At 43.0% G+C, this 13596-nt stretch overlaps 1 protein-coding gene across 5 annotated transcripts in view; it reads left to right on the plus strand.

The window, feature by feature from the left end:
* Positions 1-13596, plus strand: part of tle2a (TLE family member 2, transcriptional corepressor a) — a 51909-nt gene that overhangs the window by 27801 nt on the left and 10512 nt on the right. For 3 of the 5 annotated variants that reach the window (XM_080431267.1, XM_080431268.1, XM_080431270.1), the window contains 8 exons: positions 2466-2510; positions 5882-5944; positions 6518-6592; positions 7317-7539; positions 10233-10249; positions 11686-11781; positions 12163-12207; positions 12782-12943. In XM_080431267.1, coding sequence (XP_080287393.1) covers positions 2466-2510; positions 5882-5944; positions 6518-6592; positions 7317-7539; positions 10233-10249; positions 11686-11781; positions 12163-12207; positions 12782-12943 — 726 coding nt within the window. The remainder of the gene's footprint in view (positions 1-2465; positions 2511-5881; positions 5945-6517; positions 6593-7316; positions 7540-10232; positions 10250-11685; positions 11782-12162; positions 12208-12781; positions 12944-13596) is intronic. The other 2 variants (XM_080431269.1, XM_080431271.1) reach the window with 2 other exon arrangements.

Raw genomic sequence — 13596 nt, forward strand, 5'->3', positions numbered from 1 at the left:
CAGTGGTGTTTTGAAGCACCCGGAAGTAAGAAATATTGGTTCCTAGGAACCAATATGGATCCATTCCATTGGTTCCATGGGTCGTCGTGACGCGTCGTGAGCATGCGCACAAAAGGGAGATGCACGCGCAGAAGCATTTTAAGTGCATTCTCAGGTTTGACCACCAGGCTTGGCCGCTTCACTGTTCTACCGTGGTTCTGGGGGCTTGTAGGTACCCCCACAAAAACATGCATTAATCCTGGTCTCTATACTGCCTCCCCCTGGTCAGCCGGGGCGCCTGATGGAGGGGAAAGGAACTGGTTGGAATAACGTGTTCCTTCCACGCGCTACGTCCTACCGGGGAAAACTCCCCCTGTCAGGTGATAAGAAGGCCCGTTAGCTCTCATGCATTGAAGGAGGCATGAGCTGGGCTCTGGGCTCTCCCTAGCCTGGCAGAGGGAGTGTAGCGCTCAGGATTACTTTGACAATTGGCACTGGGTGAAAGAAATGTGGTTGCAAAATCATAAATCTGCTGCAGTCATCACCTAAACAAAAAAATTGATGAGTCGTGCTCATATTCGTGATGTTTTGTTGTCTGTTAAAGTTTGTTATGCTGACTGATCAGTGGTAGTGTGTATATAATGTGAATTGATGGATATGAAATGTTCCTCTACAATTGTCTGTAGTTGTCCTAAAAAAGGTTCAAAATGTAGTTGCAAGAGCAAGACTTTTCAGGAATTGGCATTAAAGACACTCCCACGGACTATCCGCCTAGCATTATTTTCATCCCTTGTGAAATAGACTGTGGTCACAATAGGCCTACATTTCAGCATCGATGGTGCGTAATTGTGCATGCAACCTCTCACACAGCTAATCTTTCTGGATGCAATGTCTTCGAAGGCCTTCTGTTTTGCTAGTTCACTTCACACTGAATGGCAAGTATTGCCAGGTTATTCAGCTTTTCCTGGCTCATTGTGCAGCGCAAGTAGTCCTTTATTGTTTTCAGTTTATGTACATTTCGCGTACACGGACACTGGTATGGCGTTGGACGGTTTTAAGGCTTGGCTTTGCAGGAGGCGTGTGTGTGTGTGTGTGTGTGTGTGTGTGTGTGTGTGTGTGTGTGTGTGTGTGTGTGTGTGTGTGTGTGTGTGTGTGTGTGTGTGTGTGTGTGTGTGTGTGTGTGTGTGTGTGTCCAGAGCTAATCTCACAAACCGCTGATCAGATCCACATGATTTGATTTTATGTCGACCCATGAGATTCCGTAAAAAGTTGGTCATTGCATTTTTATGTGGGTCTAAAGCCCCTGCCAGCTCCCTCTGTTTCTTATCCTATTTCTTCTGGCATCCATATTTATGTACAGTTCCTGGCATTGCAAGGAAATTTACTCAAACATTACTAGTTTACTTTAGATCATGTTGTGGTGTTACACCATATTTGGTTGGCGATGAGATTATGCCAATTGCTGTGCCTGGATCTCCCTCTCTCTCTCTGTGCCTATTTCGCCCGTGCAAAAGAGGTGTGGAAAATAATCGATTCTAAGATGCATTGCAATGCGGACATTGATGATCTCATGCAGTGTTATAATTATTATTTTCCCTTCCATGCAACTTGATAAGAGGCTTTAAAAAAGCTAGCTCACCATATTTAGCTAATTGTCTCATCAATGTCTGTTGACTGTTAAGAGATGTGAGACTATAGCTTGGAAGTATTCCACAGGTCTTTCTTTTAAGTGACTGTGGGTTGTCTCTAAGTGATGCTGCAGCTTTGATGGCTTCATAGATTTGTTTGACAGACACTGGCGGCACTATCATTAGTGTTGTGAAAATGTAATGTTTTTTGTTTGTTTGTTAGTCTGTCTATTTGGTTACAAATTATCTTTGCTAATATATTGGATTCATCTTTGCTAATATATTTGTATTCTCATTCACATTAAGTCTTTTTTGATAAAACAAATATTTGCTGTTGCATCATGTAAAAACAGTATAACTTCAAAATGACAAAGGCATTAAACAAGACTTCATCTCTACTGTCTTTGTCATCTTTATTTTTAGTTTCTTTGTGAGATTTATTTGACAAATCCCTTGGGCTGTTTAATCTAATCTCCATTAATTATAATATTCCTCTTCTTGCTTTTTTAAGTCACTTCACTTTGTATTTTGTTATGGAAATAATAAAACAAAACTTGAACTGAATTTATTACAAATAACTTGTGCTGAGGATTTTATATGTATAATTTCCACTCTTTTTAGAAGACAAACATGAGACAGGTTGTTTTTGTGCTCCTTTTTATAGGAGAAAAATTACGGGGTTCCTCAGTTATGTGAAATATCGGATATCCAAATATTACCAGATACCAAAAGATATTCCTGTAGTACGTGCTCTGTATCAACATCACAGTGTGTAGATTTGCATAAATTCACATTCTTGTATGTAGATCTGTGTTCCAACAGTATGTAGAATTAATCCTTTCCTTCTCTCTTTTTCAGTATTATGAGATGTCCTATGGCCTTAACATTGAAATGCACAAACAGGTAAATTTGTTTCTCTCACACACGCACGCACGCATGCACACTTTCTCTCACTCCTTCCTTAGTCATACAGGGTTACATTATTTGCTCTGCCTCATTATGCACAAATGAGATGTAAAAAATGCACACAAGCGCACGTGTGTGTCTCCCCCTCCCTCTATCTCTACTTCCTTCTTTGTTTTGCCCCAATTTGGTGTTTTATAATTATTTAATGTTATCATTAATTAATGCTCCTCAGGAAATTCTTTCTTTCTTTCTCTCTTTCTCTGACTCCCTTTCTCTCACTCTTTCTCTCGCTCTTTCTCTCGCTCTCTTTCTCTCACTCTCTTGCCACCTCTTCCTATTTCTCCTCCTGAAGTTCTTCTGCCCCGCTCTCATCCTTTTCTAATGTAAATGTTCTGTGATGGTTCCATATAACATTGGTTCTCAAAGTGGAACCAAATGGACCCTTATGGGTCTTTAACTCTGAGAGTGTACAAATGGAACCAAATGCACCCGTTAGGTTCCATTTGGTTCTATTTGTACACTCTCAGAGTTAAATTAACACTCTCAAAGTTAAATTAACATTGATTTTTCTATATAAATTGGGGTCCCAGAGATAGAAATGCCATGAAACACTGCTAGAGCCATAAAAATCTCCTCTCATGGGGGGTCCCTGGCATATCTTTCAAATGTGGGTCCACAGGCTTAATAAGTGTGAATTTGGGGGTCCTTGACATGAAAAAGTTTGAGAACCACTGACATATAGCACAGCTGTCATTAATAGGATCCACAAACACAATGGGTTTTGGTGCAGACTGTACTTCCTCAAACTATCCTCCTCCCCTCCTCATAAATCCCTGTCCATCACTGCCTCTGCATCTCCTCTCCTGTCCTCCTGTCCCACTCATCCCCTGCTTCTCTATCCCCTTTTCTGTCATTTTCTTTTCCCTTTGCTCGTCTCTCTTTCCATTAATCTTACCCTCCCAATCTGCCTGCCCTTCTCCCATATTTCAACTCTCTCTCGCTGTCTGTCTGTCTATCTCTGTCCTTCTCTTATTCTGTTTTTATCTTTTTATTCCCCTCTTTCTTTATTCACCTTTCCTTTCAACTGAACTCTCACTCGTTCTCTCTCTCTCCCCCCTTCTTTCTCTACATCGCTGTCTCTCTTTCTCTAAGTCTCTCTCTCTGTATTCAAGTCTGTCTGTCTGTCTGTCTCTCTCTGTACAGACATACAGTCCATGCTGCATTTCTCTTTAAATCAGGTCACTGCCTTGCCAGCGTCTGTTCTCTCCCTGTGCCTCGCCATCTCAATCGCTCTGCTTTTGACATGCCCAGCCAAACCACACACACACACACACACACACACACACACACACACACACACACACACACACACACACACACACACACACACACACACACACACACACACACACACACACACACACACACACACACACACACACACACACACACACACACACACACACACACACACTCCTTCCTCCTCTTTCTTTTCTCTCTATTTCTCTCTCTCTCTCTCTCCTTCATACATCCTGCTTCATTGGCTGTCATTTCCTCAACTGCACTAGAGGAGCCCTCCTCCGCCCCCTCCTCTCCCAGCCTCCACCTTTCATTTCCGCTCTCCCATTTTGTCCTCCCCCCTCCTCCTCCTCCTCCTTTCTCTACCTCGTTCACGTGCACACTCTCCCTCTCTTACTCTGCTCATCCTTTTTTTGCTGCCTCTTTCAATCAGCCAGTCTCTCTCTCTCTCTCTTTCTCTCTTTCTCTTTTTCTCTCTCTCTCTCTCTCTTGCTCTCTTTCTCTCTTTCTCTCTTTTCTCTCTCTCTTGCTCTCTTGCTCTCTTGCTCTCTTTCTCTCTCTCTCTCTTGCTCTCTTTCTCTCTCTCTCTCTCTCTCTCTCTCTCTCTCTCTCTTTCTCTCTCTCTCTCTCTCCTCTGAAGATGTCATTTAGTAGTCTGCGTTCTCTAACAAGAAATCATTGTGTCTCCCTTGGGGAGACGGCTGATGGATTCATGGAAACGGGGAGGGGGGGGGGGGGGGCAACTGCCTGGCTGCAAAATGGAGAGGGAGGGGAGGGGGGGGGGGATATGGGCAAGCAAAAAGGAGAGGAAGAGAGAGATGGAGGGAGGGAGAGAATGAGTAAGGAGAGCGAGAAAAAAGAGGGGGTGGAAGTTCAGCCCGACATCAATAAATCACTTAAGAGAGAGAGAATGGGATAGGGAGACTGAGAGGGAGAGCGAGAGAGAGAGACTGTGTGTGTGTGTGTGTGTGTGTGTGTGTGTGTGTGTGTGTGTGTGTGTGTGTGTGTACACACATGCGCACACACAGAGGCTAGCTGTCAACAAGACGAACAGCCCGTGGCCGTAATGATGTTGTCATCATGATCTCTGCATGCATATCATTACTGGCCCTAACGGCCTTGTTGTGCCTGCCACTAAACGTACGTGTGTGTGCATGTGGGTGTGTGTGTGTGTTAAGCGTCACATGGCAGAGTGTATAGGCCTGATTACTGCACTAATGCTATGGATGGATGGATGGATGGATGGATGGATGGAGGGAAAGGGGTTTGATTAGACAGAGGGAGAGATGAAAAGGAGACATAAAGGGTGAGAGAAATGGATGGATGGACCGAGAGATGGATTAAAAAAGTTGGTTGTTGGGCTGTGTAGAAGAGCACGTCAGAACCGACGCAGGAAAAACCACTGACATCTGATTTATACTCGATTGGGCATGGTGTCGTGCACCGACAATTTGACACGTTGTGAGCTTGTAGATCGTCTTTTCGGTGCCAGATACCGGCACACGACTAAGTATAAATCAGGCTCGACCCCCCACGAGGACACACGTGCACTCTCTTGACACACACACACACACACATATCCAATCATCATCCACACAGAGTAAAGACATACAAGGACGCGCCCAACAAATACATGCATACACAAGCAGAGAACGTGCACACACACGGCCTGGTTCATCAAGCAGGCAAGCACGCACACACACACACACACGCGCGCACACGCACACGCACGCAAACACGTTGTGTGGGCTGGCTGTGGCCACAGCAGATGCTGTCCATGAATATTTTAGCCAGGCTCCCTGGCAGAGTTTCCATTTGCATAGACCAGATGTAAGCAGCTGAAATATTTACCGCACGGGCCCAGGGAGAAGCAGGCCACATCCACACTGCGTGCGTTTGTGTGTGTGTACAATTTTCTTTGTATGTGTGTTTTCTGTTTGTGCACGCTTTGAGATCTTGGCTGTGTATGTTTGCGTGCGCACACGTGTGTGTGTGTGTCTGTGTGTGTGTATTCATCAAAGTGACAGTATCCTGCTCACCCACCCACTCTCTTCTTCCCCCCCTTTCAGACGGAGATTGCCAAGCGGCTGAACGTGATCTGTGCTCAGCTCATCCCATTCCTGTCACAGGAGGTTGTACGGATGACACACGCGCACACATGCACTCACACACACACACACACACACACACACACACACACACACACACACACACACACACACACACACACACACCACAGTTATGCACATTAACACATCAGTAACGTTCGGTCTCTATTTTTTGGGCTTTTTTTTCGTCTGACAGCCTCCCACACATAAGACATGCATGCACTCGGTAACCAATAATTCTTAGTGAAACACACACACACACACACACACACACACACACACACACACGCCCCCCCCCCACACACACTCACACACCACATACACACACCGTGGATTGACAGAGCATCAAAGAACTCTTTCCCTCTATCATCAAATGTTGACACAATTTAATTTACATTATGTATATCCAGAATTGCGAAAAAACACTACTTTCAAAGTTACCGTTGATTAAGATAACTAAGTAATGATTAAATTAATATTCCAAGTAAGGAATGTGCATTTGTGTTGACGGGAGTCAAAATGTTTGAGGCTAAGCCAAATTTATTTATTCAGCCTTCCACACCCCCGTGCTCACTGACATCTTGGATTGTTCCACAGCACCAACAACAGGTGGTCCAGGCCATGGAGCGCGCCAAGCAGGTGACTATGGGGGAGTTAAATGCATCGATAGGGGTACGTGGACTCCCCCCTCTGACTCATACCGTGTGTACCCCATCCTCCCATAACCTTTATTTCTCCTCCATTTTCACATTCCTTTATTATTTATTTGAATTGATCCCTTGTTGCACACTTGTACGAGCCCTGACCTACCGAGGTTATGTAGTTTATAAGAAATCTATATTTTTAATATATTTCAAAATGCTTTGAGATGCTCTTGGCATCTTAATGACCTTAAGAAAAGTTAGTTTTCCTTGAAAGATGGGCTCAACCCAGTGCAGTGTTGTTGTTTTTTTTGCTTTCCCAATTATTGGAAATGCAAATAACAGCTGATCCCCTTAATTGACTTAAATGTTGCGTTTAGCCTTACCTACATTCCCTGAACCTTCAGTGATTTCCAATATCCTCAAAAATGCAGCCCTATTCAAACAATATTACACTTCACAGTTCTGCCACGTTACTTCACCGTCAGCCCAGTCCGCCTTGTCCTGGCCACGTGTCCCTCCTCCACGTCACACCCCTCTTTTCTTTCCTTCTCTTTCTTTTCCCTTCCTTCTGCTCTGTCACTCCCTGGTAAATCACTTTTTTCAGTACCTGTAAGTCACTCACTTTTTCCTCTCTCCCTGTCCCCCACTTCTCTTTCGCTCTCACACTCTCTCTCTCTCTCTCTCTCTGTCTGTCTGTCTGTCTCTCTCTCTCTGTCTGTCTCTCTCTTTCTCCCCTCCATCTCTCTCTACAGCAACAGCTCCAGGCCCAGCACCTCTCCCAGCACGTCGCCCAGGGCCTGCCCATGGGACCCCACCCGTCTGGACTGGCCCATCCCGGTCTGGCGCTGGGCGGAGGGTCTGGCCTCCTGGCCCTGTCCGGCGCTCTAGGCGTAGGCGCCCAGCTCGCCGCTAAGGATGAAAGGGCCCACATGGAGGCCGCGGTCGCGGCGGCAGCCGCCGAAGCGCACCACAGAGGTATAGGTCTGGAAAACAGGGACTGGGCAGGGGAACATCATTGTTGAAAAAGGATGTGTCATTTTCAACACATCTGTCTAGTTATGGACACACGTACATTACGTTGACCTCCATCTTTGACATTAATGCAACATGTTGTTGACACCTGTTGTGTTGAAAAGTAACGAAAACAAAACAAGAAAATGGTTCAGTCATTCAGACACCTGGAGGATTGCTCTCCTCTACATCTCGAACAGCCCAAGGCCTTAGGGTGGGATCCTGTGACCAGCACAACTACTACTGTCCTGCTATTTAACACAGTACCAAAAGACAACTGTTTAGAAATCCATGCAAACACAACAGGACAAACAATATCACATCCTGTTAAGAAACACCAAGAACTAAGACTATACAGTGAACATGACACTGGATTATCTGTCATCAGACCTCATCAATGCATCCTGCATACAGTGCTTCAAGAACAGTTAACATGTAGATGTATTGAAAGTGCATGTGTGTAATTTGACAACAGTGAATGGACTGGGTGGACTGGAGTAAGACCCCTCGAGATGGGGGACCAATGATAAGCGATAAAGATGATTTCATCATCCTAGGTGATGGTGACTTGGAGAGTGCTCCATTTCATCAGGAATGGAAAACGGGAGCAGTGGCCTAAATTAGGCCCTCGTCAAACATTGAATCACCGAAACTAGTTTGTAGCATTTTGTTTTAACTGAATCCCCTGATGGGTGGGGCTTAACACATGAGGGTAAATTCTGACAATCACAGAAAAGTATTAAAAGAAATTTCATTAAACATTCTTCTTCTCGTTGTTTACAACTAATCCCAGCTCTGGTTCTAAGAGCAGATTTGAAAAACACTAACTTTTATTTTTTACAAATGCTGTATGAGCCAAGTCAGGTCTAATTCCACCAGAACCAATGGCATTCTTTCTTTCTTAAAGGACAACTTTGTTTTTTTACAACAAGGGTTATTTTATTAGTTTGTAATGATAATGATTAAAAGATGAGTGTTAGAAAAAAATCATGTATTGCTTTCTATCGTTTTTTAATGATTTCGTGATTTTTATCCATCCATTTGATCCATTGGTAATAAATAGTCATGAACGCAGCCTCCGATTTCCGTGAAACTTTGTACGCAGAGAAAGGCCACCCTAAATTTTGAAATCAGCCTCATGGTGGCGCTATAACAGGCAGATTTACGTTTTGGCCTATAATTAGGCCAAAACATGAATCTGCCTATTACAGCAAAGTTTCACGGAAATCGGAGGCTGCGTTCATGACTATTTACCGATGGATCGAATGCCCCCGCCCCCCAGTTAAAAATCACTAAATCATAAAAAAAACGATAGAAAGCAATACATGATTTTTTTTTAACACTCGTCTTTTAATTATTATAATTACTAAAAACTAATAAAATAACCCTTGTTGTAAAAAAAACTAAGTTGTCCTTTAAGCAAAACTAATTACATAACATTATACATGAGTTAAAGGGGACATATTATGCCTTTCCTTATTTTTCTGTCTTATATAATGTTACAATGAAGGATGTTCATATTAAAATTGTCAAATAATGAGGTAAACCAATTATAATATCATGCCTGTAAACAAAAGGCAAAAAATTCAGACTGCTCAAAAATTCAGACTGCTCTGAATGCTAGGTTTCCAGCTGGGTTTTTTCCTACTTTAATATGGTCATCTGTTCTGCTAACGTTGCCTCTACACGGTTCTCATCCATCTAAAAAGGGAAATTGGCAAATCAGAATAAAGTGTGCTTTTAACCCATTCAGACCGGGAAAGCATCTCTGTCATTGCGCTATGAGCTTGTAGATCTGCTATTTCTGCAAATCTTTGAATGTATATTTTTTAAAGCGAACATTTTTGACTCTCTATCAACTTCTGGGGGTCCCTGGAACAAAATATTTTGAGATGGGGGTCCACGGCCAAATACATATAATTTTTTAGAACCACTGATATTATAGCAAATATGTTTTTTTTTTAAACTGTTAGGATTTAGAAGACATTTGTAGAAGATTTGAGTTACAAATGTTCGCTTTATCCAAAGATTTGCACACATTTTTCAAGATTTTTCAAAAAATAGCAGATCTACAAGCTCCTAGCGTGGCACTCGGTGCGGCGCTATGAGCTTGTAGATCTGCTATTTTTGAATAGCCCTATTTTTTAAATGACACTCGGATGCGTTCTCGGTCTTAATGGGTTAAGGAGGGGGACGTTAAAGAGACGGGATCTAATATGGCTTGTTTCAGACAGGCTGAAATGAGAGGCTGCGTAAAGAGCCAGAGCAAGATAAATAAGGAGTTTGTTGAACTGTGAATCATGCAAAGCTACTGTACTGGAGTCTCAGAATAAAAAATATAATGGCTGGAAATGAGCATAATAGGCCCCCTTTAAGGGACCGGGGAGAGCTACGTATATATTGAACTGTTTGAGATGGAAGGCTTTAGATAAAGAAAATTGCCCTAGGTCTGGCTTGATCTAAACTAATGCTTAGCTTGGCTTGGACATTTCGGCACGATACTGTATCGATACTGATAATGGCATGCCTCAGAGATATTTTCCACTGAGTCATTAGCCGCAGAGTGATGTGAAGTGATGGGAGATAATGTTATGTGCGTTTGTATATGTGTTCTCTCTTTTGGGGACTTGGGATGCTGCTGCCTGGAATGGACACAGATCGTGAAGCTGGGCCGGTGAGTAAGGCAAAGTACACACCATCACATTTTCCATGGTCAGATCTTTCCATGTTTAGTTTCAGAGCTTTTCAGTGTATCAAGTGGATGGACTCGGTGGAATGACAGCCTAATGGTTACAGAGCTTTGTGATTAACCCCATAGCGTAGCCCCTTCAAGCTGTTCTTGCGAAAAGGCATTAAAGGGGGCAGTATTATGGACAAGATTTGTCTGGTCTTGGGGTGGATTTTGCTGTCAGAGGTTATTAAGTGTTGTAATTAGAATTAACCTGGACTCCTCGTATCACCAGAATTTTATGTGACGACATGTTTCAACAAGCCTTTCGGAAATTCCCTCCCTTGTGAGGAACAAATTTGAACAATCTGTATCAGGTAGACTGCATTTCTAGTTTAGCTAGCTACAGCTACGGTTTGGACCACAACTGAAGTGAAATGACAAGTCAATATGGTCATTGGAAGTGTGCTGCTGTTGGCTGTCAGAAAGCCAAAAAATGTTTTCCGTGTCTCCCTAAAGATGGAGTTATTCATCTGTAATGTAATGCTAATATGATGCCCTAACAGCCTTTTCACATTAGAGGTAGGTGTTTGTCACTGGACACCAAACTAGATTTGGTGAAACCGAACAATCTTTTGGTGAAAGAAATGTCATGTGTCTCATAGACATTACTGTATTTATACCAAATTGTCAAAAAAGTAGGAAAATGCTTCCGCTTTAAAACCTTGCCTTTTCAATCCTTGCAAGTTGCTCTGGATCAGAGAATCCGCTTAAAGCCTGTGATGTAGAGATAAAGACAAATTGCTGCAATACAAACTATAGCACCACATAATGTATGAGGCAAAAGGACTGAGCTTTGATTTAGTTCAAACATTCCCAAGTACATAGTGAAGTTGAATAACAGGATAATACCACAATATAGTTTGCCAAACCTAACCAAGGGCTCAAACATGACTCCAAACAAAACCTAAAAGAAAACCTAAAAAAAGACAAAATACTTAAAAATGTAATACTCCCGTGTGAAGTTTGATTCCAAGAATAGCATAGTGGAACCACCCCCTGTTTTTTTGGACTGTATTAAAGACGGCTCCCATCTTCCCCTCACTCCTACAGTGAGTCGACCAATCGATGGAGGCTGATATTCTTTCACATTCATCTCCACTGCTTATGAGTCTGACATGATTTATGCAGTCCCTCTCACCTCATTATCACCCTCTTTTCCTCTCCCTGCCCTCAACTCCCTTTCCTCCGCCGCCACCCCTCTCCCTTTCTATCCCTTCCTCTTCATCTCTGCTCGCTCTCTCTCCACTCAATTTACTTTTTATTTCCTTTCCACCAAATCTCCTCCTCCTCCTCATCTCGTCTCACCTCTCCTCTCTGCTTTCCCCCCCCCCGCCTCCCTCTGTCCTCTGTTTCTACTCCATCTTTTACCTCCCTTTCAGAGTTCTATGTCCAATGGGGATAAGGGGCGCCCGACAGACTACCTCAGCAATGGCAAGAAGAGGAAAGCCGACGAGAAGGAGTTCATGACAGACTATGTGAGGAGCTTCATGTTTCAGTACAAGTGCACATGCAGTTAACAAATGTAACCCTAACTTCCCCATTTTCGGCATATCATCTGCACAATCTTTCACACATTTCCAAATCCAATTTGATACGTTTTTGCAAATGGCACATTTACAAGGAAATATATATATGAAAATATAGCTTTAGCTCAAGTGGTATTGCCACATTGCATTTCACTTATAATAATTCGTAATCAGTTTTTTAATTTATTGATATGATAGCAACCAAAATGTCATTTTTTGGATGTTTGATCAGGTGTGCATGTTGTGTGAACTATTCCACATGTAATCTGTAAACAACTTAAAGGAGTTGCTGTAACCCTAATGCCTATCTCCCTGTATTTGTCTTCCTAGGGCAGTGATGCGGATAAGAGTGATGATAATTTGGTGGTGGATGAGGTTGGTAGTCAGCCGCTAGCCTGTGACTGCCTCAATTCACAGCCTTCATCTGCATAGAACATACAAACACACAGCAGGACCACCTGAATAATAATACAGCCCACTACCCTCCCCTGAGAGACACACACACACACACACACACACACTCTCACACACACACACGCGCGCGCGCGCAGACACAAACAGACTGATAAATGCATGCACACTGACGCACTCTTATTATAACGTATTAAAAAACATCTGCGCTTTTATTAAACTGTTTACAAATGCCTTTGTGTTTTTATGTGCGACTGTTTGTAGATCCATTAGTTTAATTAATTTGCTTAGACAAAAGCAAACACAAGTGGAAAGTGACAACCGCTGAATCGATTTGTGCACTGGTGTCTTAACTTTAAAAACACCCAAGCGGCTTGTGTGAACATTCACATTTACAGACTATAACAATAAAAAAGGCAAATAGTTGTTTACTTTGTCATTGGTTTTTACAAGGTGCCATTGTCAGACATTTGTCTGTTCATGCAGCAAGAAGAATAAACGTCTTTCTTTTCTTTTTTTATCCCTTTATAAAACACAGGACCCATCGTCCCCACGCAGCGTGCAGTCCTACTCGTCCAGAGAGAACGGGCTGGACAAGATGCCTCCCACCCGGAAGGAAGCCCCCCCTCAAGCCAGCCCCGCCTCTCTGGCATCCTCCAGCAGTGCACCCTCCCCATCCCGTGGGAAGGACCCCCCACAGGTATACACACACGTATATCGTTGCTGTCGGGCAGAAACCGAAAGTCTCCAGATTTCAACTTTTTTTAGGTTTTCTTTCGTAAATGAATGGCCTACTTCGTCGTTTAAGAATGACACACAAAAGTAGTGTAAATAGCTGCTATTTTCGCTATTTTGGAAAGATGTTGATGGTGAAAGTGGGTACGTTTGTGGCTTTTATAAATATTTAGCCAATGAAAAGTATTAACAAGAGATTGTGGCTAAATAATAACATAATTGGATCCATTTGAACACTTTTTTTATTTCCTGTAAAGTAACTGGCGATATGCAAACGCATGCCCACACATAAGATACACGTGTCTGATTATAAACTATTCCTGTATTTCACCCGACCCACATGACACACAGTCGCAGACGTGCGCACCAAAAATGACACATTAATGCAGTAGACTGTATTCATATCGCAGCCATTTTGCTTTTACTTCATTCTCATGGGGGGGGGGGGGGGGGGTTTCCCACCCCACCCCCACGAGGATGAAGTAAAAGCAAAATGGCTGCCGTGTGAATAGGGTCAATAAATACACACACATGCAGTCATTTCTCACACACCAAATACACGTGATGTACTTCTTCTGACTTGTCTGTCTGCTACTGCTTCAAGGAGACTCGCACATC

This window comes from Gymnoscopelus braueri (genome assembly GCF_963280865.1).
Source record: "Gymnoscopelus braueri genome assembly, chromosome: 6".
In the NCBI taxonomy this organism is placed as follows: Eukaryota; Metazoa; Chordata; class Actinopteri; order Myctophiformes; family Myctophidae; genus Gymnoscopelus; species Gymnoscopelus braueri.